The sequence below is a fragment of the Danio rerio genome, chromosome 15 (assembly GCF_049306965.1).
Source record: "Danio rerio strain Tuebingen ecotype United States chromosome 15, GRCz12tu, whole genome shotgun sequence".
Classification (NCBI taxonomy): domain Eukaryota; kingdom Metazoa; phylum Chordata; class Actinopteri; order Cypriniformes; family Danionidae; genus Danio; species Danio rerio.
The window spans coordinates 31,862,655-31,886,160 of NC_133190.1; the positions used below are offsets into that span (position 1 = coordinate 31,862,655).

Here is a 23,506-nt window from a genome sequence, read left to right on the forward strand (position 1 = left end):
CTTCTTGGCACATCAAGACTTTTCAACCTAATGTGAAATTTAACCACTATATTCAATGCATTTCATAAGGTGACACGGTGGCTCAGTGGTTAGCACTGCTGCTTCACAGGAAGAAGGTCGCTGGTTTGAGTTCCGGCTGGGTCAGTTGGCATTTCTGTGTGGAGTTTGCATGAAAATGAATGAATGAATAATACAATATAATGAAGATGAATTACTTAGACCCTGAACAAAACTATATCCATGTTTATATTCATAACACAATATATTGTATGAGTCAAAATTATTCCTTCATGCCAAAAAACGACTTGATTATTAAATAAAGATGACGTTTCATGAAGAAATTATATACATTTCCACTGTAAATACTGTATATTAAAACTAAATTTTTGATTAGTAATAGGAACAGTTATTTTGAAAAGCTTAATCATTCAGCTTATATATAGGATAATGTGACGCTTATATGACGCTTGTCTGAAAATAAATTCTAATTTTAGTTTAAAAACCCAACCCTAGATAGACCATTTCAATGTGGTCTTGTCATTGGCCCATGAACATTTGCTGCTTGTTGCCAAACTATTTCATAACTGTAACAACAGGTAGTTTAATCATATCTCAATGTTAAAATGGCTACCGTTACATTATTTATCAATATGTAGATTCATGGGAGCTATGGAAATTTAAAATGTAATACAGGAAATACATTTGGCCAGCAATGTTATTGTTTACATCCCTCAAAAGGATCTATAGAAACTTCATAGTTATGCTATTAATGAATAATGTTCATTCCTAAAAAAAAAAAACATGTTAAAATAGTTAAATTGGTTTGATATTTGAGCAATTTGCGGAAAAGTATGAATCCAACATCAATTTTTATAAGTCCTTTACACTTTTTTCCTATAAAACATAAAATAAATGAATATAAATGTAAAAATCTGTTTCATTTATCTATTAAAATTAAAGTGCATTTGAGATTTATAGTTGCATGATTTCATAAACCTTTTTGGCTCATCAAGACTTTTCATCCTAATGTAAAATTTATCACTTGCAATGATCATAATTCACATAAACAAAATTTTATCTTTCCTCTATTTGTCTAAAAAGTACCTAATTGCTTTCACGTTCAGCTCAGTGAGCGCAGGAGGGTCTATGGCGTTAACGCACGTCTGCAATCCTCTTATTTTGTCCCTGACCAAGTATGGATTAGATTCATCCGCGGGTCACTTTCAAAGGACTTTCATTCAATAGAGAAACATCTAGGCCTCTACATATTATAGGACATTTAATTTAATATGCATACCACTTTTTCATTGAACTTTATTTAGCTAGAATATGTAATTACTTGATTTTAAACATGTCAAGGATTTCAGAAAGTGCGATATGACAAATGTAAGGTAACTTTAACCCTTATTGAGAACTCTTAATTAGTTATACTGCTAAATTTATAACAGTGTTAATGGAAAAATGTATTTAATTATAAAACTGTTTATGTTTATTTTTATTAGAAAATGTATTTAATTGTTTTGAAACTCATCAAGGATTTCAGATGCTGTGATATAAGAAATTGAAGGTAACTTTAACCCATATTGACATCAGCTACGGGGTTATACTGGAATATTTTTAACAGTGAATCTGGAAAATGTTACGGAGTGTTAGGTGTGAATAGTGAAGGTGCAGAAGGATTGATGACTGCAGGCATTAAGCAGATCTCCAGGGTGCTGAAGTTGAATCTCTCAGCGACACCGACGAGCCTCATCAAACTCTTGTTTGTGAGCTGAGATCTACGCATATTTATTTATGCCCACGGAACAACTGACATGACAAAACCATCGGTAAAGATGAGCCTGTGATTTAAAGGATTTTATTCAACCTTATGAAAGGAAATACTGGAGGAAAACTTTGTGGACATGTTTTGATGCATGCATCACGGGGCCCATGTAATAATGGTAAGTTAATTGTTTTTATTATGTTTGATGTCGCATTTTTTTTCCATGCGGGAAATGTACAGTGCTCAGCATATATAAGTACACCCCTCACAAATCTTTTGAATTCATATTTTAATGAAAAGCCATACAAATTTGTGTATATACATTAGATTAGTCAGCACTGAAGCCAAATCTTCATCTTATCTAGCAAAATTACTTACAATAATGGCCTAAAAACTAGTACACCAAAATTTATATGTAGTAAAAAATATTAAATACAAATTTTTAAAAAGAGGAAAAATCAAGAGAAGAAAAAAGTGATACATTTAGTTGAAATTTTGTAGGTTGTAATTTTTTTGCAATACTTTGCTTAAATTTAATTCTATTATTTTTCAGTTTGAAAATGTAAAATTGTAAAAATGTTTGGTGACTAAAATATTATATGTTTAATATTTTATTTGTTTAATAAATCTGTTTTGTTTAAATGCACAAAAATACATTGCCAATATTCACTGAAAAATTGATAAAAATATTCTTATATTTATTTATTTATTTATTTATTTATTTATGGAACCTGCTCTGCCAAGCAGTAGATTAGCAAAGCATTAATGCAAGCTATATGACGAATAATATGAGTGATTGTTTTTCATTTTTTCAAAAACATTTTCCAATCAGAATTTAGTGACACTTACTGTAAAAATGTGTGGAAAAAAATAGTATAATAGATAGTTTCAGTTTATTGTGATATTTTATTCAAAGGGTTATGCAAAACTGCATTTATATAATGTGAAATAATTAGTGATTTAATATTATAAATAAGACATTTGAAATTGTTGAAATTGAATTGAGGAAGTTTTGTTTATCACTATTTATGCAACGGTTTAGTTATGTCATAATAATCTTACATTAGTACATATTCAAGTACCATGCTGATAACATTACTAATGTGTAGAACAATATAGCATGCATTATTATGTTACTAATACTGTCGTTTTATAACATTGCTAAGTCTAACAGATTGTTTTGGTACATTGCTAGCATGTTACTGCCATAATATTTGTGCATTGCTAGCATGATTTCACTCACTGCTAATATGTTTTAGCATGTTGCTAGGCTATTGTTAGTATGCTTTAACACACCACACTGCAAGCATAGTTACAAGTGTTTTTGCAAGCTGTTAAGAAATCACTATATTTTAGTAATCTACATGTCTTGCATGTAACACATTGTTGTTAGCATGTTAGTAATATTAATTGACATGTTGCAAGCAAGTTTAACTAAAGGTTACAATGCTAGCTAACATGCTTCTGGAATTTAGAGCATGTAACTAATAACAAATTTTACATTTTGGCTAACATGGCTTAGCACACTGATAAATTGTTATAGTGTTAATGTGTTTCTTTCGAGTTGTAGCATGTTGCTATCATTTGGATAATCTTTTAGAACATTTTTGCATATTGTAACATGTTGTAGCATAAGTGCCATGCTGATAACATTAATAATGTGTAGAACAATGCGAGCATGCATTAACACTTATAAATAACACTGTCATTTTATAACATTGCTAAGTCTAACAGATTATTTTAGCACATTGACAGCCTGTTACATTCATAATATTTGTACATTGCTACCATGATTTAACACATTTTAGCATGTTTCTAGGATGTTGTTTGAATGATTTAGCTTACTGTTAGCATAGTTAAGAGTGTTTGTTGCAAGCTGTTAATAAATCACTATTATGTTTTTGTAGTCTACGTGTCTTTCATGTAGCACATTGTTATTAGCATGGTAGTAACAATAATTAACATGTCACAAGCAAAATTTACTGAAGATTAGAATGCTAGCTAACATGTTTCTGGAATTTGAAGCATGTTTCTATTAACATGTTTTAGCATGTGTACTGCCTTCACGTGTTAACAGAATTATCATAATTACAAATTTCCCAGTTGGAAATTAGCATGGATTAGCATGTTGGTTGCATGTTTCTACCATGGATAACATTGTAAGCATGAATTAGCATGTTGTAGGATCAATAAGCTTGTTGGTAACATGTTGCAAACATGACTTAACAATCTGTAACTTAGTATTTGAATTGTTTGTATTGTATCAAAAACTATACAACCTAGCTGCATATCCCAGCCAGTATCATTGGATTTCAGGCCTCGTAAATGATATTAAAGTGAAGATTGAAGATTGATTGAAGACTGAAGTTGCTAATCTGTTGTCTTCTAGGTGTCTGTCTCTCATAACGGCTTCTAAAGGAGGACAATGCGTCATATTCACCTCCCATTCGGAGGTGCTTTATGGCAGTTCTCCAGTTACCCTTGCTGCCCTGTCCTGAGGAGCAGACGCAGCCTCTCAACGCTGCCATTCTATAGCATTACACTATGGATTATTCTCGGCGTGCTGACGTTTCCACGCTGTGTCCAGTGTCTCGTTTTCAAAGTAGGAATCATAGGCCCATGGAACTGTGACCCTAATTACGCAAAATCGCTTCCCGCCATTGCATCCCGATTGGCTGTCGGTCGCATCAACAATGATTTTAGCTTAGATCTGGGCTGTACGATGGACTTCGTCATCCTTCAGGAGGCCTGTGAGACGTCTAAAGCCCTGACCTCATTTGTTCAGTATGAAAACGTGGCCGATGCATTTGTAGGCCCCACTAATCCAGGATACTGCAATGCAGCAGCACTAATGAGCAAGAATTGGGACAAGTCTCTATTTTCGTGGGCATGTGTTAACCATGAGTTAGACCGTGTTCAGGGTTACCCGACATTTGCTCGGACATTACCATCCCCATTACGGGTGCTTTTTAACGTTCTGAAGTTTTTCAGATGGGCCAACATTGGGATAGTGTCTTCTAATGAGGATATATGGATTGACACAGCGGCTAAATTGGCGAGTGCTCTCAGAAACCGGGGCCTTCCTGTTGGCATCGTCACGTCCATGGGGAATAATGACACCATGCTGGAGAACACACTGATGAGCATCAAGAACGCAGGGGACATCAAAGGTGCAGTGTTCTGAATGCATAGATTTGCAGTGTCTGCATTAAAACATTAATTTAATGTGCTGGGGTAAACAGGAGTAGTTGTTACACAGTAGTTGTTTTTTTAATTCTGATAATTATTTCTCAGTACTTTTCTCAGATAATTTTTAGATCAATCAAACTCAAGAAAAAAAAGTTTACAAAGAAAACAAAAAGAATGTTACTGTTGTTCTTTTAGTGATATACTAGAAATATACTGGACTGTTATATATTATTACAGTCTTTTAATATATAATTGTTTGATTCATATCAAACTTTCAATAGAAAATTTATTAGTAAGTACATTAATTATAATATATGCACTGCTCATATTACACTTTTGTTTTTTATATATAAATCAATTATATATTTCTATATACAATTGTATATTTCTATCTATCTATCTATCTATCTATCTATCTATCTATCTATCTATCTATCTATCTATCTATCTATCTATCTATCTATCTATCTATCTATCTATCTATCTATCTGTCATAGTTCTGTTATTCCATTTATCCATCTTTTAATCCATCCATACATCTATCTATTTATCTATCAATCCATCCATTCACCCATCCTTTCATCCTTTCATCCAAATAGTTTTGGTTTAGAATTTTTCTGCAGAAATGCTTTATTGATATGTATTATTGATTATAATGGTAAATGAAATGTGTTTGTGTTTGAATATTATTTAGTTTAAAATAAATCAATCAAATCAAACTACTAAGTGTTTTAAAAATATTCTTAAAAATGCAAACGAGGCATTGTTTAATGGAATAATTGTTTAATGAGTTTATTTGCATACATTTCTTCCACAAAACTCTGAAAAATAAACAAAGACAGATTCAAAATACTTATTCTATTTTTATCACTACTTAACACAGGAAACACTCGTGAACAGTTAGAAAAAATATTGAATTTCTTTGTAGGATATAACGTATATTTTACGTATTAAAATATCAGCCATAATATGTATAAAAATATCACTCAAAAAATCCTTTAGAATATATTTATTTCAATTCAAGTTTATTTGTATAGTACTTTCCACAATAATAATTATTCCAAACCTACAGATGAAGACCTAATTATTAGCCCCCTATTGATTTTTTTTTTTTATATTTCATAAATGATGTTTAACAGAGCAAGGCAATTTTCACAGAAAGTCTTATTTGTTTTATTTCGGCTAGAATAAAAGCATTTTACATTTTTTAAAAGTCATTTAAGGTCAAAATTATTAGCCCCTTTAAGCGATATTTTTTTCTGATAGTCTACAGAGCAAAGCACCGTTACACAATAACGAAGAAAACAAAATGAAACAATATTATGTTACTGTTATTTTAGTGATATACTAGAAATATACTGGACTGTTATATATTATTACAATCTTTTAATATATAATTATCTATCTATCTATCTATCTATCTATCTATCTATCTATCTATCTATCTATCTATCTATCTATCTATCTATCTATCTATCTATCTGTCTGTCTGTCTGTCTGTCTGTCTGTCTGTCTGTCTGTCTGTCTGTCTGTCTGTCTGTCTGTCTGTCGTAGTTCTGTTAAGCCATTTATCCATTCCATTTAGCCCTACATATCTATCCATCTATCTATCGTAGTCCTCTTATTCCACTTATCCATCTTTTCATCCATTCATACATCTATCTATTTATCTATCAATCCATCCATTCACCCATCATTCCATCTGTTGTAGTTCTGTTATTCCATCCATCCATCCATCTATCCATCCATCCATCTGTAAATTACACTGTAATTATCTAAATACATAGACTAGACTTGACTTGAACAATGCTTGAGGTATTGTTCACATTAAAGTTAAAATGTTTAAACTGAACTAGATGGTTTTTTTTTTAAAACCAACATAACCACAGCTAGAAAAAATATATAATTCGGTTGTAGACTTCTGATTACTGCAGTACAGCCCATGTGACGACTATACTGTTGCCCTCTATCAGCTACTGTATGTTTAAACATATGAAAGTTTTCTTCATCTCTCATGCCTTTCACTTCTTTTGCTTATGGTCAAACTATACTTTTCTGATTATGATCCTTTAAATTCGAATAATACATCTTTATTTTGACTTTGATTGATTTATTTAATTTAATTTGTTACAGTTTGTACAACTTAGACTGTATATTGTCTAACATTCATTACTACGAATCAACTGATTTTTCCTGTGTGTTTCAGTCATCATTATGTGCATGCACTCAGTGCTCATTGGCGGAGAGCAACAAGCCACTTTCCTGACGAAGGCCTATGACATGGGTCTGGCGAGCGGTCGATATGTGTTCATACCATATGACACGCTCCTGTACAGCCTGCCCTACATCAACATCACATACTACCCTCTGCAGAACAACAGCAAACTGAGCAAAGCCTACGACGCGGTGCTCACTATTACTCTAGACTCAGATATCATGACATTCAATGAAGCCTTCAATGCGGCCAAACAACTCGGAGAACTGATGGTGACACAGGAGCCAGAGCAGGTGCAAACTCTGACATGTGTGAAGCTCATTTATGTGTACAGTTGTATAAAACATTGCACAAAACATAAAACACAAAGTGTGTAAAGCATTAAACATTGCGTTAAAGGGATAGTTCATTTTGTTATCGTTTACTCACCTTTTACTTCTTTCTTCTGTCTAAATGTAAAAGAAGATATTTTAAAGAAAGTTGAAAACCATAGGCTTCCACAGTATTTTTTATTTTTTTTTATGGAGGTCAATAGGAAGTTACATGTTTTCAGCTTTCTTCAGAATATCTGCTTTTGTGATCAGCAGACGAAAGAAACTCATACAGGTTTGGAGGGACTTGAGGGTGAGTACATAGTGAGTACATTTGATTTTATTTGGGTGAACTATCCCTTTAAAGCAAGACACTGCAGGTGAATAAGGGAAAAAAAATACTAGTATGTTTCAGCATGCCTTCCCAGTTGATTAACTAATTCGATCCAGTGGAAAAAAAATTGTTTTGGTTTAGAATTTTTCTGCAGAAATGCTTTGTTGATATGTATGATTGATTATAATGATAAATGAAATGTATTTGTGTTTGGATATTATTTAGTTTGAAATAAATCAATCAAATCAATCTACTAAGTTTTTTAAAATATTCTTAAAAATGCAAACGAGGCATTGTTTAATAAAATAATTGTTTAATGAGTTTATTTGCATACATTTCTTGCACAAAAATCTGAACAATGAACAAAGACAGGTTCAAAATACTTATTCCTTTTTATCACTACCTAACACAGAAAAAGCTCGTGAACAGTTTGAAAAATGTATTTTGTAGGATATAACGTATATATTACGTATTAAAATATCAGCCATAATATGTATAAAAATATCACTCAGAAAATCCTTCAGAATATATTTATTTCAATTCAAGTTTATTTGTATAGTTCTTTCTACAATAATTATTATTCAAAACCTACAGACGAAGTCATAATTATTAGCCCCCTATTGATTTTTTTTTTCTTTTTTAAGTATTTCATAAATTATGTTATAAATTTTCACAGTACGTCTCATAATATTTTTTCTTCTGGTGAGAGTCTTATTTGTTTTATTTTGGCTAGAATAAAAGATGTTTAGTTCAGTGAAGTTTGGTGTATGTGAAGCAATGGTTGCTGCAGTGGAAATTTAGTTATGAGAAAAACTTCTTTTGAGTTTGAGTTGTATATTGCATTTGAAGTCTGCAGACACAAATTGATAAAGTGCGACAAAAACCAACTTATAAAAACATAATTTGGATGTTTTCTCTACATTTCACTGAAAACAAGCATTGACAAATGCATGCTAATACAGTGTCTAGCCTAAAAAACATTCTGTTCCCTTTCAGGTCTCTCCGCTCTTTGGTACAATCTACAACAGTTTGTACCTCCTCGCCAAGTCCATGCACAACGCCAGAAGAGCCGGTCGCTGGTTGTCCGGGACCAATCTGGCCTATTTCACCAGGAACATTACATTCACTGGCTTCAACCAGGATATCCAAACAGATGAGCAGGGAAACGGCCAGACCAACTATGTGATTCTGGACACTGAGGCCTGGGGCACTCAGCTGTATCGCTGCTTTCTGGTGGACATGACCTCAGATTTGGTGCTGTTTGCTGGCAGGTTCATTCATTTCCCTGGAGAGTCGCCTCCTCCTTCAGACTCCAGGTGCTGGTTTGAGGACAATGCCATCTGCACTGGAGGTACAACAAAAAATACCACACAATTTCTAGATTTTGTGTTCTGTAAGAAATAGACATTTGATTTTTAATGGCGTCATTGTTTTTTGCTTGAAAGTAATTTGTGTTGCTTTCAACTACTGTACATGTAAATTGTGGTTTCAGTGGCAGCAGTGTTCAAGCCTTATGTTTTATTACACTTAATATTTGTGGTACAACTTTTTATTTTTTACTTTAATTAGATAGTCAAATAAAAAAAATTGATTCATTAATTAATTCAATTTATTTTGTATTATTTTAATGTATGATTATTCAAAGCATAATCATTTAAGAAATAATTAAAATGAATAGTTAACAGTAATTAGCATATACCATACATAATTTGTGCTATGTATATGGATTGTAAAAAGTTAAATTGGCATTTTTGTGTTTAATTACATCAATATTAAACATTATTAATTTTAATAATATTTAATAATATTTTTATAAGAATATCACATTGCTGTTTTATAAAATTTATATATTCATTCTTTACATTTATACTTTGATCAATATTTATATAATAAGAATAATTATTATAATGATCTAGTATTCAAAGTATAAACCTTAAAATAATTAAATTATATTAAATTAGAACTTATATATAAGGTTTGTAGAAAGGAAAATTGGTATTTTTCTTTAATGAATCAACAATATTGTACATTATTCTTATACTTATTACTATTATTATTATTATTATTATTATTATAAATAATAGCAACAAATATGACATTACTTCTTTGTAGGATCACTGTTAACCAAAGCATATCATTTTATATATATTTTGTTATGTATATGCTATGTGTTTGTCTGTTAATCTCTCCTTTTCTTTTGTAGGTGTGGATATCATATACGTCATCATAGCATTTGTGATAGTTTTGATTATAGTTCTTGGTTCTATTGGCCTATCTCTTTTCATAAGGTAGTTTTACTGTGGTTTTGATAACACTCTATTATTTGTTACCTTTAATAAATAAATAGAACTACAAGTTGTGCTTGATCTTGTCTGTTTTTTGCAGGAGGCGAATCCAGCAAATCCAACTGATTAAAGGGCCCAACAGAATACTGCTAACACTGGAGGACCTGACCTTCATCAACCCACAGCTCAGCAAGAGAGTATGTGCCAAATCACCAGCTGCTTTCTTAAAGTATTTGAAAATCTTCCTCTACATTTAATATGTATTTTGTTACAGAAAATCACCCTTGAGGATCTTAGCGACTCTAAAAGTTACATAGAAGAGAAAAGCACAGGGGATCGATCGCGCTCTGTAAACAGTATGGCAACTGCAACACATGAAACGTCTAATGTAGCTGTTTATGAGGTAACCTTTCATGGCTTTTTTTCTTTTTGTTTGATTTGTGTCTGTTCACACTGACACAAATATTAATAATTTTGATGTTTACAGGGTGACTGGGTTTGGCTGAAAAAGTTTACAGAGGGGCATTTCAAGGAGGTCAAGCAGAGCACTACTAAGATTTTTACCAAGGTATTTGCTTGTAAAGTTTAACTTTGTTACTATAGTACTCAGCGTAAACGAGTACATCTCTCACAGATCTCTATTTAAAATGAATATTATTCAATTGGATGCTTGGCAATAATATATTTCTGAATATATATTAGATTAGTCAGTACCAAAGTCAAAACTGGAACTAATCTAACAAAAACTTAAGATCATAGTCCAAAATTTTGCACACTCAAGTTATTATGTTGGGGAAACTATTAAATACATTTTTAATATACAGGAAACATCAATAGAAACATAAAAAAGTATTACATTTTGTTGATATTTTGTAGATTTTGTAATTGTTTTGAGATAAGTTTTTTTTACTTATAACTTTGTAAATAAATGTTTTGTAATAACTTTTTTTATAAATAACTTTTTCAAAATAAATTATTTTTAATAAATTATTTTTTTTTAATAATGTCTTTCTATTTCTAAAGATGTCTTATTTTAATGAATATAGCTGTTTAATAAAACTGTTTTGCTTGAATCAGGGGTTTCTAAACTCATTCCTGGAGGGCAGATGTCCTGCTTAGTTTAGCTCCAACTTGCTTCAGCACACCTGCAAGGAAGTTTCTAGTATGGGGTGGCTAAACTTGGTCCTGGAGGGGGTTGCAGGACCAAGTGTGGACACCCCTGGCTTAAATGCACCAAAATTTTTGCCTACATTCACTAAAAAATGGATAAAAAATATTAATTTTCAAAAGTGGGTGTACTCATTAATGCTGAACACTGTAATTGAATTCACACTTGACAGGTCTGTTTTGACAAAAATGAATACTGGTGTGATTGCTTTACAGCAGTTAATTTGAATAGGTGTGAACGCTGATATCCGAACTTTGGTACACACCAAACAAACAAAAACTGTTGATAACATATCATTGCGCTTTTTAAGCAAACTCTGCTGAAATATGAATGCATAACAGGTCAAAGACGTAACAAGAGACGGGGCCATTAAAAGGACAGAATAGTCAAGCATTCTTGTTTTTTCTTTTCAAATAAGCAACCTTGGCCATCATTACCCATTATTCAATGCACACTATTAAAAATAGAGGTACTTAATTGGTATGGATGGCCTTTGTCATTCATGCAACACTTTTATTTAATAAAAAAGTTCTTTATAGTAGAAAACATTTGATGAAATAATTAATAAAATGTTCTTTGTAAACAATTGTGAGGATTTGCTAATTTTCTCCAGATACTTCATTTCATGCTTCTGGAAATTCTGGTGCTGTTTTGGATGTTCTAAAAGTTTGGTTGCAAAATGTGCATCATAAAAACAAAATTTTATCCATTAATAATTTTTCATCTTTACATTCAGTCTGTATGAACTTGACAGCATGAACACTAAGTGAACCATGACCAAACATATCATTTTCTTTTGAACCAAATACACCAAGAGAACCACCAGCTACAAGTGTGAACACACCCTTCCAGATTGCCGTGGGTTTGTTGTTTGAGTGACAGTTCCTATCATATGTATAATTCCCAGATGAAGGACCTGCGGAATGAAAATGTCAATCCATTTCTGGGGTTCTTCACCGACTGTGAGATGTTTGCCATTGTCACTGAGCACTGCTCTCGGGGGAGTCTGCATGACCTCCTTCGCAATGATGATGTCAAACTGGACTGGATGTTTAAATCCTCCTTGGTGCTGGATCTCATCAAGGTACTTTGTGATGAATCTCCAGATCATCTGCACAATGTCTGTCTTTGACTCCACTTGACGGTTTTTGGTCCCCATTCAACAGGGCATGAAATATCTTCACCACAGGGAGTTTCCTCATGGGCGTCTGAAGTCTCGTAATTGTGTTGTAGATGGACGTTTTGTCTTAAAGATCACTGATTATGGTTACAATGAGATTCTTGAGACCCAGAAAGCACCAAAGGAGACACTGCCACCAGAGGGTAAGAGTTTATGTTGGATAAAATAGATTTATTTAATGCAAATCTCACTTTTATTGTAAGAATATGTTTACGTAATTTTAAGTTAAATCCTTTTATTATATGGTTGCCTAAAATGTTAACTTTTAAAAAGATGTTTTAAAGGGAATTTTTTAAACAATAATACAGTTATTGAATTGTATGAAATACTAAAGAGTAATTCTAAAACGTGACATCATGGACATTTGTATTAACTGTTCTGGCTATTGACCTTATTCTGCAATGCGGAAGTGGACTCGTGTTGCCATTGTTTTACAATGTTTGATTCAGTTGCGGGGACACGGTGGCTCATTGGTTAGCACTGTTGTCTCTCAATAAGAAGGTTACTGGTTTGAGTTCTGGCTGGTTCAGTTGGCATTTCTGTGTGGAGTTTGCATGTTCTCCTCGTGTTCATGTGTGTTTCCTCTGGGTGCTCCATTTTCCCCCACAGTCCAAAAACATGCGCTATAGGTGAATTGAATAAACTAAATTGGCTGTAGTGTATGAGTGAGAATAAGTGTGTATGGGTGTTTTCCAGTACTGGGTTGCGGCGGCAAGGGCATCCGCTGTGTAAAACATATGCTGGATAAGTTGGCCCTTCATTCCGCTGTGGCAACCCCTGATGAATAAAGGGACTAAGGCGAGGGAAAATCAATGAATGAATGATTCAGTTGCCTATGGGAGAAATGACTAGGAATAATAAATGTCAGAAAACAGTCAAACTCTACAAACAAGTGTTTAAAAATAACAGAAAAAAGAAATATATATATATATATATATATATATATATATATATATATATATATATATATATATATATATATATATATATATATATATATATATATATATATATATATATAACTTGTTTGTAGAGTTTGACTGTTTTCTGACATCTACTGTAACAACCAGTGGAAGTGAATGAGACCGGAAGTCTCGAACCAAAAAGATTAGATTGGCTGTGCCCGCTCATACGAGACAAATAAAGTCAATATGCAAGCATGAGGACATGCTAATTAAAACAAGAATTCCAATTCCATTATTGGCTAAACAGAATCGTAAATATAAGTCTTTTTTCCTACAATTTTACATTCCAAACTACTGGTCTAGCATGTATTATACATCTTTTTTGTCATTAATGTGGATTTGTGTGAATGGGCAACATTTCGGCAATACCGTCATCTTTATGTAAGCTTTTTAAAATGCAAAGGAAACACATTTTAGGGCTTTTTAAAATGTTAACATACCCAAATGCTATTGAAAAAACATAGGTAAATTTCTTGTCTCTCAGATCTATTCTGGACAGCTCCTGAACATCTCAGGGATCCTGAAAGTCCACGGAAAGGAACTTATAAAGGAGATGTGTACAGCTTTGCGATTATACTTCAAGAAGTTGTTGTCAGAGGAGCACCGTATTGCATGCTCGGCCTGTCCCCTGAAGGTTGGTTGTTAATAAATTGTTGTTCATACTGTTATAGTTATTTTAAGCAGAGATTAACAGTAACTAGGCAGGAATTATAAGTGAAACTTGACATATATTTTTATAGCAAAGATACTTATTGTATCCACAGAGATAATAAGAAAGGTGAAGAAACCTCCACCTATGTGCCGACCCACTGTAGCTCCAGATCAAGCTCCACTGGAGTGCATCCAGTTGATGAAGCAGTGCTGGAGTGAACAGCCTGATAGAAGGCCTCCTTTTGATCAGATTTTTGATCAGGTGAGCTCTGAGAAGGTTTAAGACAGAGAACTTGTAAGATGATTAGAATATAATGGCAGACATTTTATATAGTGATTTTAAAAATAAATTATTGCTTTTATCTATTAGATTTCATTATTAAGTACTGGATTTCGATTCAAAATTTTTTCACATACAATAGTTGTTTACTATGTGTAACATTATACATTTTATATTAATGTGCAATTATTAAAACTTTTTACAAATATGTTTATTCAGAAAGGTTGGATTAAATTAACAAAAGACAATAAAGACATTTAAGATGTTACAAAAAGTTATTTTGTAAATGTTGTTCTGACAAAAAAAAATTCAGCAGAAAAAGCATTTTCAACATTGATGATATTAGTTTATAATTATTGCACAAAAATCTCCATGTTAGGATGAATTCTGAAAGATTTTCTTACACTCAAAATAATGTTGCTGCTTGTTTAAACTGCTTATTTAAAACAAACTGAAACAACATTTTGATTTTTTTAATTCAAATTATACTTAAAATTGTAAAAACTATTATAGATATTAAGTTAACTTGATCGATTTGCATTGGGACGACCTGTTTCCAAACCTGTATGATTTTTTTTTCTTCTGCTGTACATGTAAAAAATTACAACAGTAGCCAACAGTATGCTAATCAGTATTCTTCAAAATATCTTCTTTTGTGTTGAACAGAAGAAAGAAACAAGAAATTAATGACACAATTTTCATTTTGGGTAAATTACAAAGCTTTTTTTATTATAAGTGGTAACCTTTTCTAACGTCCTTTTTTTCAGTTCAAGCTCATCAACAAGGGCAAAAAGACCAACATTATCGACTCCATGTTGCGCATGCTGGAGCAGTACTCATCCAACCTAGAAGACCTGATCAGAGAAAGAACAGAGGAGCTGGAGGTGGAGAAACAAAGGACAGAGAAGCTTCTGTCTGAGATGCTTCCTCCGTGAGTAAATACTATCATACACCTACGCCAGTGATCACCAAACTTGTTCCTGTAGGGCCGGTGTCCTGCAGATTTTCGCTCCAACCCTAATCAAACAGGCTGAACAAGCTAATCAAGGTCTTACAAGGAATACTTGAAACACCCAGGCAGGTGTGTTGAGGCAAGTTGGAGCTAAACCCTGCAGGAACACCGGCCCTCCTGGACCAGGATTGGTGACCCCTGACCTACGCTCTTCTCAAAGTAAGCCATGCTCCTGTATAAATCTCAATCTTCATTTACAGCTCTGTGGCAGAAGCTCTGAAAACCGGTGCCTCCGTGGAGCCAGAGTACTTCGATCAAGTCACCATCTACTTCAGTGACATCGTAGGCTTCACCACCATCTCATCTCTCAGTGATCCAATAGAGGTTGTAGACCTGCTCAATGACCTCTACAGCCTATTTGACGCTGTACTGGGCAGCCATGATGTCTACAAGGTGAGCTTGAGTGTCTGAAAACCAACATTATGAAACAGATTTCCAAGAAAAGCCATTAAACTTTTTTTTTTCACAGGTCGAAACCATTGGAGATGCCTATATGGTGGCCTCTGGGCTGCCAAAGAAGAACGGCAACAAGCACGCAGCCGAGATCGCCAACATGTCGCTGAACATTCTCAGCTCCGTGGGCTCCTTCAAAATGCGGCACATGCCTGAAGTTCCGGTCAGGATACGGATCGGCATTCACTCAGGTTAGTCTATTAATCCGGTTAGGGTTGATGTTATGAAAAACTGATTGATTGTAAATGCTCATGTAATCATCATGCATTAAAATTTAATGTCACTCTGCTGTAGTTTTATCACTCATAGGTCTATTTTGGTCAGTTATTGAGATGTGTTTTCATGGTCACAATTGGTTAAAGCTAAATAAAAGTGTAACCTAAGGGTTGCTAGGTCTAAGAAAATATTCTAGCCCAATGACAGCTCACAACCCCCCCAAAAGGAATGAAAAGTAGCACATTTTTGTGTACAATTTGAGTCAAATGTACTAAATCATCAAGTCTAAGGTACTAAATCAAACAACAGTACTAAGTAACTTTCTCATATGTCTGCGCATTTGATGTTGTGATTCTTTTACTCTCTCACTTGAAGCTGTATTTGCGTTGCCAGATATACATTCCATGATCAATGCCCAGTGGTGTGAAGTAACAAATTAAAAATACTTAAATTACTGTAATTGAGTAGTTTTCTTCAGGAATTTTACTTAACTAAGTAGCTTTTCAAATGTGTACTTTAACTTTCACTTCAGTCATTTTTAGTGCTGTATCGGTATATCGACATAGGACCTATATATATATATATATATATATATATATATATATATATATAGTGCTTTTAAAGCCTTTAGTTGACTTTACCATAAAAAAATGAGTAAACTAAAAATTTTGTCAGCATTTACTTACCCTTTGCTTCTACCAAACTTGTTTGAGTTTCTTTCTTCTTTTGCACACAGGAAAGATATTTTGAAGAAAGCTGAAAACCTGTAACCATTGACCTCCATAGTATTAGTTTTTTTTACTATGGAAGTCAATGTTTACCATTTTTAGCTTTTTTAATGTTCAACAGAATAAAGATACTCATAAAGGTTTGGAGCAACATTTTCATGAATACATTTTCATATTTGGATGAACTAATTATGTGCAGAATTATAAAATGTGCATAATTTTAAAAAATCAAGTTAATGAATTTACTCTCTTTGTTAAGTACAGTATTGAATTGCTCTTTACCGTATCTTATCCTGTTTGTTCTCTATCCAGGGCCGTGTGTTGCTGGAGTCGTGGGTCTAACTATGCCTAGATACTGCCTTTTTGGAGACACAGTCAACACCGCCTCTCGTATGGAATCTACAGGGTTGCGTATGTTCCATTTAGATTTCTTTTTTACAGATGTGATATGGAAACATTGTGTGCTGTATTTGGATACTCTGTTAACAAACATTATTTCCTTCAGCTTACAGAATTCATGTGAACATTAGTACAGTGCAAATTCTCCGCTCACTGAATGATGGCTACAAAATAGATGTTCGTGGAAAGACTGAGCTGAAGGTACTAACACAAATGTTTTCTTTTACAGATTATAACTAGCAAAATAAAATTTGAACAGGCATTGAAAGTTTGGGGTCAGTTTAATTTGATTTTTAATTGTTTTAATTCGGCAAGTAGGCATTAAGTTTATAAAAAAGATTCATTAAGATTTGTTCAAATTTGTCGGTGCCAATAGACTAGTGGTTAAGTGCTTTGACAATACATTCTATCTGCTCCCAAAACTTTCCTGTCTGTCCTGCATTATCCTATCCTAATTAAAGACAGAAAACCCTAAAATATTGTCATATTCTATCGTAAATGAATTCTGAATGCTAATTACTAAAATTAATAATAATAAATATATTTTTGAACACTAAATCTACGTATTAGAAAGATTTCCAAGGAGTCATTGTGACACTTGGAGCTTGGTAAACCCTTAAAGCTGCTGAAAATTCAGCTTTTCCAGTAAAGGAGATTTAATAAGCAAAGAAAAATTACTGTTATGTAAGGTTAAACACAGTTATGGGGCAACTGTCTGTGAATATAACCAGCTTCTGATGGTAAAAAATCACTAATTTTATTTTTTAAAATCACACTTGATAAAAACACTGCAGAAACACTTTGATTGACATTATATCTTTGTACCTGTCGGGCCAATTAGTGACGACCTCTGCCTCATTCGTTTTTCAATCTGCCACTATGGTTTTGTGTTTAATAGACGTCCAATAGACATCTAACGGTAGACAGATTGACTAAAACAAGGCTAAACTTGGGCTGTCATTCATTCATTTATTTCTTTTCGGTTTAGTCTCTTTATTAATCAGGGCTCGCCACAGCGGGATGAACCACCAACTTATCCAGCTTGTTTTATGCAATGGATGCCCTTCTAGCTGCAACCCAACACTGGAAAACACCCACACACACTCATTCACACACATACACTATGGCCAATTTATCTTATTCAATTCACCTATAGCACATGTCTTTGGACTGTGGGGAAAACTGGAGCACCCGGAGGAAACCCACATGAACACAGAGAGAACATGCAAACTCACAGAGATGACAACTGACCCAGCCAGGACTCGAACCAGCGACCTTCTTGCTGTAAGGCTGTGATTTAGCTACGCACTGCGCCATCATGACGCTTGGGCTGTCAGTGAAAATCTAATAGACGTCTAAGAATAGCCCAAAACTAGACTAGTCTTCAAATAGACAGATTAGACAGACTTTATATGTGAGGTCATTCATTTCTTTTTATTTGATGACTAGTCTAGCTTTGGCCTTTTCTTAGACGTCTATTAGATTTTCACTGATAGCCCAAATTTAGCCAAGACGACTATGTTTAGACGTCTATTAGACATCTATTAGACATCTTTTAAAATGAAAAATGCTTGCTGGGAAGGTATTTGTAGCTCCGCCCTCTTTTGAAAAGTACAATCTCATTTAAATTTAAAGCAACAGTCACCAAAACGCCACAATTAGGATCAAAGGGGTCATTTCAAAGTGTTTTAAAACATTATTTGGGTGGTATTTTGAGCAACTCACATACACACTCTAGGGACATCAGAGACTTAATTTACATCTTGTAAAATGAAGCTTAATAGGTCCCCTTTAAATTGTTTTATTTTTTCAAATATATTCAAATAGAAAGGAGTTATTTTAATGGGATTTGGGATTTGATCATATAAATGTAGCCTTGATGCGCAAAAGAGGTTTCTTTAAAAACATTTTGAACAGTAGCGTATGCACTTAAATACTGTAAGTACTTGTTTATCGTTTAATTAATGTGTTATTAACTGTTTATAGGGGAAAGGCATTGAAGAAACATACTGGCTTGTTGGGAAAGCTAATTTTACTAAGCCTTTGCCAAATCCACCAGAGATCAAACCAGGGTAAGATTTTAATATTATTTTAACATAATTTTTTACATGTATTTAATTTTTTTTATTGCTAAAGTTTTAAATGAATGAACGAAATATGTGAACTAGTATGGTCTTTTGATTCAATTGGAGTATCTTACTCACTTGCACCATTTATTAATGTACAAATATAAAAAAACACATTGTACTTTAAATAAATGTGTGCTATTAAATCTCTCTGTATATGAATGAATGGGATACTATTTATGGATTGGAAAATTGGATTTATGCCTCAGGGAAGACAACCATGGTTTGAAACCTGAGGACATTGAGGCTTACAAGAGAAGGAAAGCTGAGAAAAAGGCATGATCTCGTAGCCAAATGCAAGGAGGTAGTACCTTGCATGCTGTTGTGTATTTGTCATGTGGTCAGAGTGACTTTCGGTGGGGTTGTGTCGTGTTGGTGTTCACTGTGGCTTTGCAAAAACTGCTTGTTTATTAGTGTGTGTTGTGTATTTTTTTGTTGTTGTGAAATGTGGTACTTACCAATGTCCTAAAATGAATCTCATTCATAACTTTGTCTTTTAGAGATAACTGGCAAGACATGATGACGGAGGAGATCAAGTCATTATTTCGCAAGGCCAACAGACCAGTGGACAAGCACAAAATCTAACAATTTTCAAAAAACCCAAGGAATGAAGTTAGAACTGACAAATAAGGAAAGACACACGGCAAGCTGCATGGGAAAGACACAAAGGGCAACACAAGCATGTGTGTTTCACTGCAGCTTACAAAGACTACTTTAATAGGATTAATAGTCGTCTGTCTAATCCGACTCTGCACAGCGCAGCAGAAACAACAGCGCTAATGAAATGGCAGGTAGTCAGTGAAAGTGTATTGCTTTCCAATGTTTAACGCTGTCATACTTTCTCAGTTTTGGCCACAGAGTGGCTGTGTGTGCATCCCATACCAAAGGTGAGCTCATGTTTGGGATTTTTTAGAGTTTGCCACATATTTGTTACTCACGGTGGAGCTTTCATTGATTTTCTTTGATATTCTCTAACTAAAAAACAATGTAGTGACATAATCAGATTTGGCAAAAGCTTATTGGATATCTGTTTCAAAGACCAAATGTGATATTCTAGAGATGTTTAAATGTAAAAGCCAAATTGCGAGAGGTTGGTTGATAGCAAGCAATTACAAATGTAAGGCTGCTGTGTGTTGTCTCTGGACTGGTGATGAGTATGACTGTGTTTATGCTGAGTAAGAAGTTGCTGAAGAGATATTACACAGTGGAATGCAATAATTCTGTGAATTCTGTTCATGTATGCAAACACGTTTATTTATACTATGCAGAAAACTTCATATTAGTTGCCATACATTTAGAAAACTGGAGCGTAATTGACGTCTGACTGCTTTTAAATGGCATTAAATCAGACTAATCGGTTTAATAAAGGGTCTTATCTCTCTCTGATGAAACACATGTGCTTGTAATGGATAGAAAATGAAATGTTTAAGTTGCTGTGCAGTTTAAGTTGTATTAAACATTTAGGCTGGGTTTGTCTGAGAGGGATTGACTGCCTTACACAAGCTGTTTCAAATCACAAATGGCATTTTCTGTTCTTCTAAACTCTCAGGCACAGCCTGAGTGGTGTTTTTAATGATCATATTTCTGAATTTTTTCTTCATTTTCTGTTTGTCAATGCTTTTGGCCAGTCAGATCTCAACAGGCGGATGTCTCTCTGTGATAGTTCAGTTTTGCACTCCTAGCATTTTACATTGCATGTTAAACATGTAAATAAGTACTGTACAATATAAAGATACATCCAGAGTCTATAATTGTTACATTTTATTAACAACTGTATGGATAGCTGCTAGTTTCCAAACGCTCAATTTCATGCTAACAAAAGATACATGTTCTGATGCTGTGTACATACAATAACATGCTAACCAGTCAAACCAATTCTTTTTGTCCTTTTTTTGTCTCTTTATACATTAAGCAATCTTTTTCATAATAATGATTATTTTTACTATTTTTTGTGAAATATTGTGGGCACAGTTGTTTGAATGTACACCATGGTATGGGTGAGGCAAGGAAAAGCAGCAGGTAACATTAGGGAATAATCTGATTAATGTGCTACAATTCTCGATATTAGTTTAGTTTTAGTTTCTGTTCCTGACGATTGGGTTGTCATGGTCCTAACCTTCGACCACCACTTGTTCCACAATGCCCCGGCCCTTTACAGCTCCCCCTGCAGATCGTCCCCTGGAATCCGTAGGATAAAACCCGGCCACCAGGAGCTCGCATTTGAGCCCCAACCCCAGGAAAAAGATGGTTTGACATATCCAGGTCTTACCCCAGGTTGAGGAGTTCAAGCATCTTGGGGTTTTGTTCATGAGTAAGGCAGGGTTGGAACGTGATATTGACAGACCAATTGATGCAGCAGCAGCAGTAAAGTGGTCGATGTACCGGTCCGTTGTGGTAAAGAAGGAGCTGAGCCGAAAGGCAAAGCTCTCTATTTACCGGTCAACCTACATTCTTACTCTTACCTATGGTCGTGAGCTTTGGGTCATGACTGAAAGGACAAGATCTCGGATACAAGTGGGCGAAATTTGTTTCCTTCTCAGAGTGGCAGGGCGCACCCTTTTAGATAGGGAGAGGAGCTTTGTCACCCGGGAGGATAATTGAGTAGAGCCGCTGTTCCTCCACATCAAGAGAAGTCAGCTGAGGTGGCTCGGGCATCTGTTTCGGATGCCTCCTGGACGCCTACCTAGGGAGGAGTTCCAGGCATGTCCCATGGAGAGGAGGCCACGGTGAAGACCCAGGACACGCTGTAGGGACTATGTCTATGACTATGTCAGGGAACGCTTTGGGATACCCCTGGATGACATGGATGAAGTGTCTGGGGAGAGGGAAGTCTGGGGTTCTCTCCTAAGAATGCTGCCCCCTGACCTGCCCCGGAAAAGTGGACAAAAATGAGTTGAGATGAGTAATTTTACTTAGGATTTACAAGCAGGCTAGTAGATTAGGGATTGTTTTTTATGGTGTCAGACCAAGGTTTGTTATTTTTACAGTTTTGCTCTACAACACAAAATACACACAATCCTGGGCCATTTATGAATTTTAAAGCCGCTGGTCTGAAGTTGCTACATAAGAACTCCAATACAGGTATTTGAGAGCACACAAAAGTTACAGCTAATTTTATTTTAAATGAAATTGTAAAATAAAGTAATGTTTTATCTCTGGAGTGACTGCACAGTTTCTTATCTTACCTGCTTTCAGAATCTTATGACATTTGCTGGAAAACAAGACAAAAACGGAAAAAGAAAACTCACAGTCAGACAAGAAGATAAAGTACAATTCTTTTCATATTCTAGGGGTTTGGAGCAGAGTTATTCAAACTTTTTTCTTCTTTTTTTTCAAAGTTTTCTTTTTGTGTGCAAAATTAAGTAAAATCACTTGGTAATGGCACAAAGTTGCATTTTTACATTTTTAAATTAAACTTATTTTGTTCTCAATACATTAAGGAAACAGTATAGTGTTGCAAACAAATAAGTATTTTTTTCACTTCAAAATGTTCATTAATAAGCATGATAGCCTACAGTATATGTATTTATAATTTCGATACACAATTTAAGCTGTTGGTTTTTATAGTTTAAAATAAGATTGTGATTAAGATGAAATTGTGACTTTTTCAGTCTTTTAAAAAGTAATTTATTATTAAAATAATAAATATGCAGTTTGGTTGCTTACCACAAGATGGCGCTGTAATACAGATGTTTGTATTGTAGTCCTACACTAAACTAGGATGCCGTTTTTTAATCATATTTTTAACTCCTTAAACCAACCATTTATGAAACAAATGTTGCACAAGGATTCAAGGTCATTTTTTGTCAAGGTTACACATTGATTAGTAATCTCTTCCTCTTTGGGTATTTTTAGCCTCTGCTGATTGCCCATCTCACCGTGAGAGCCCTTGACTCCAGCCTCTAATTCCTCCTTCGTTTATGTCCACGGAACGGATCTGCAAGTGTGAAAGGAAATTACTGCTCTCCAACATCAACAATCCTCTTTTAAATTGTGGTGTTTATGGTACCATAAAGACAGCAGGGTGTCAGGGAAGTGTGTGTCAGGTGAGGAGGTGAGACACTGCCATAAACACACAGATAAAGCTCTACATTCCAGGATTTGACACATCAAGCCAGGCGGAATGAATGGGATTAAACTGTTTGTAATGACAGAGCAGTGACAATGTGCTGTGATTTGCAGGTCTCATAATCACTATAAACACGGGGACGGACAAGGCGCCACTGGTA

At 34.2% G+C, this 23,506-nt stretch overlaps 1 protein-coding gene and 1 long non-coding RNA gene across 8 annotated transcripts; both read left to right on the forward strand.

The window, feature by feature from the left end:
• Positions 1 to 659: 659 nt before the first annotated feature.
• Positions 660 to 21,152, forward strand: gucy2f (guanylate cyclase 2F, retinal). Of its 7 annotated transcripts, none has more exons than XM_073922696.1 (21): positions 1,182 to 1,386; positions 1,503 to 1,567; positions 1,654 to 1,943; positions 4,155 to 4,935; positions 7,161 to 7,462; positions 8,811 to 9,165; positions 10,018 to 10,102; positions 10,200 to 10,296; positions 10,374 to 10,502; positions 10,587 to 10,667; positions 12,175 to 12,351; positions 12,434 to 12,590; positions 13,897 to 14,046; positions 14,177 to 14,325; positions 15,111 to 15,274; positions 15,556 to 15,748; positions 15,825 to 15,999; positions 17,065 to 17,163; positions 17,258 to 17,352; positions 19,138 to 19,223; positions 19,778 to 21,152. In XM_073922696.1, exons 4-21 carry the CDS (start codon positions 4,191 to 4,193, stop codon positions 19,860 to 19,862), a joined length of 3,324 nt encoding a protein of 1,107 aa, XP_073778797.1. In that variant the 5' UTR covers positions 1,182 to 1,386; positions 1,503 to 1,567; positions 1,654 to 1,943; positions 4,155 to 4,190; the 3' UTR covers positions 19,863 to 21,152. The 7 variants fall into 7 exon arrangements, with proteins under 7 accessions (XP_017214686.1, XP_009289889.1, XP_073778797.1 ...); XM_073922697.1 differs by having other exon boundaries at positions 1,188 to 1,391; XM_017359197.4 differs by adding an exon at positions 19,487 to 19,581 and having other exon boundaries at positions 660 to 1,943.
• Positions 21,153 to 22,269: 1,117 nt separating this feature from the next.
• LOC141377863 (uncharacterized) lies at positions 22,270 to 23,217 on the forward strand. Its single transcript, XR_012390908.1, has 3 exons — positions 22,270 to 22,358; positions 22,473 to 22,544; positions 23,133 to 23,217. It is a non-coding gene; the product is annotated as an uncharacterized lncRNA (long non-coding RNA).
• Positions 23,218 to 23,506: the final 289 nt, after the last annotated feature.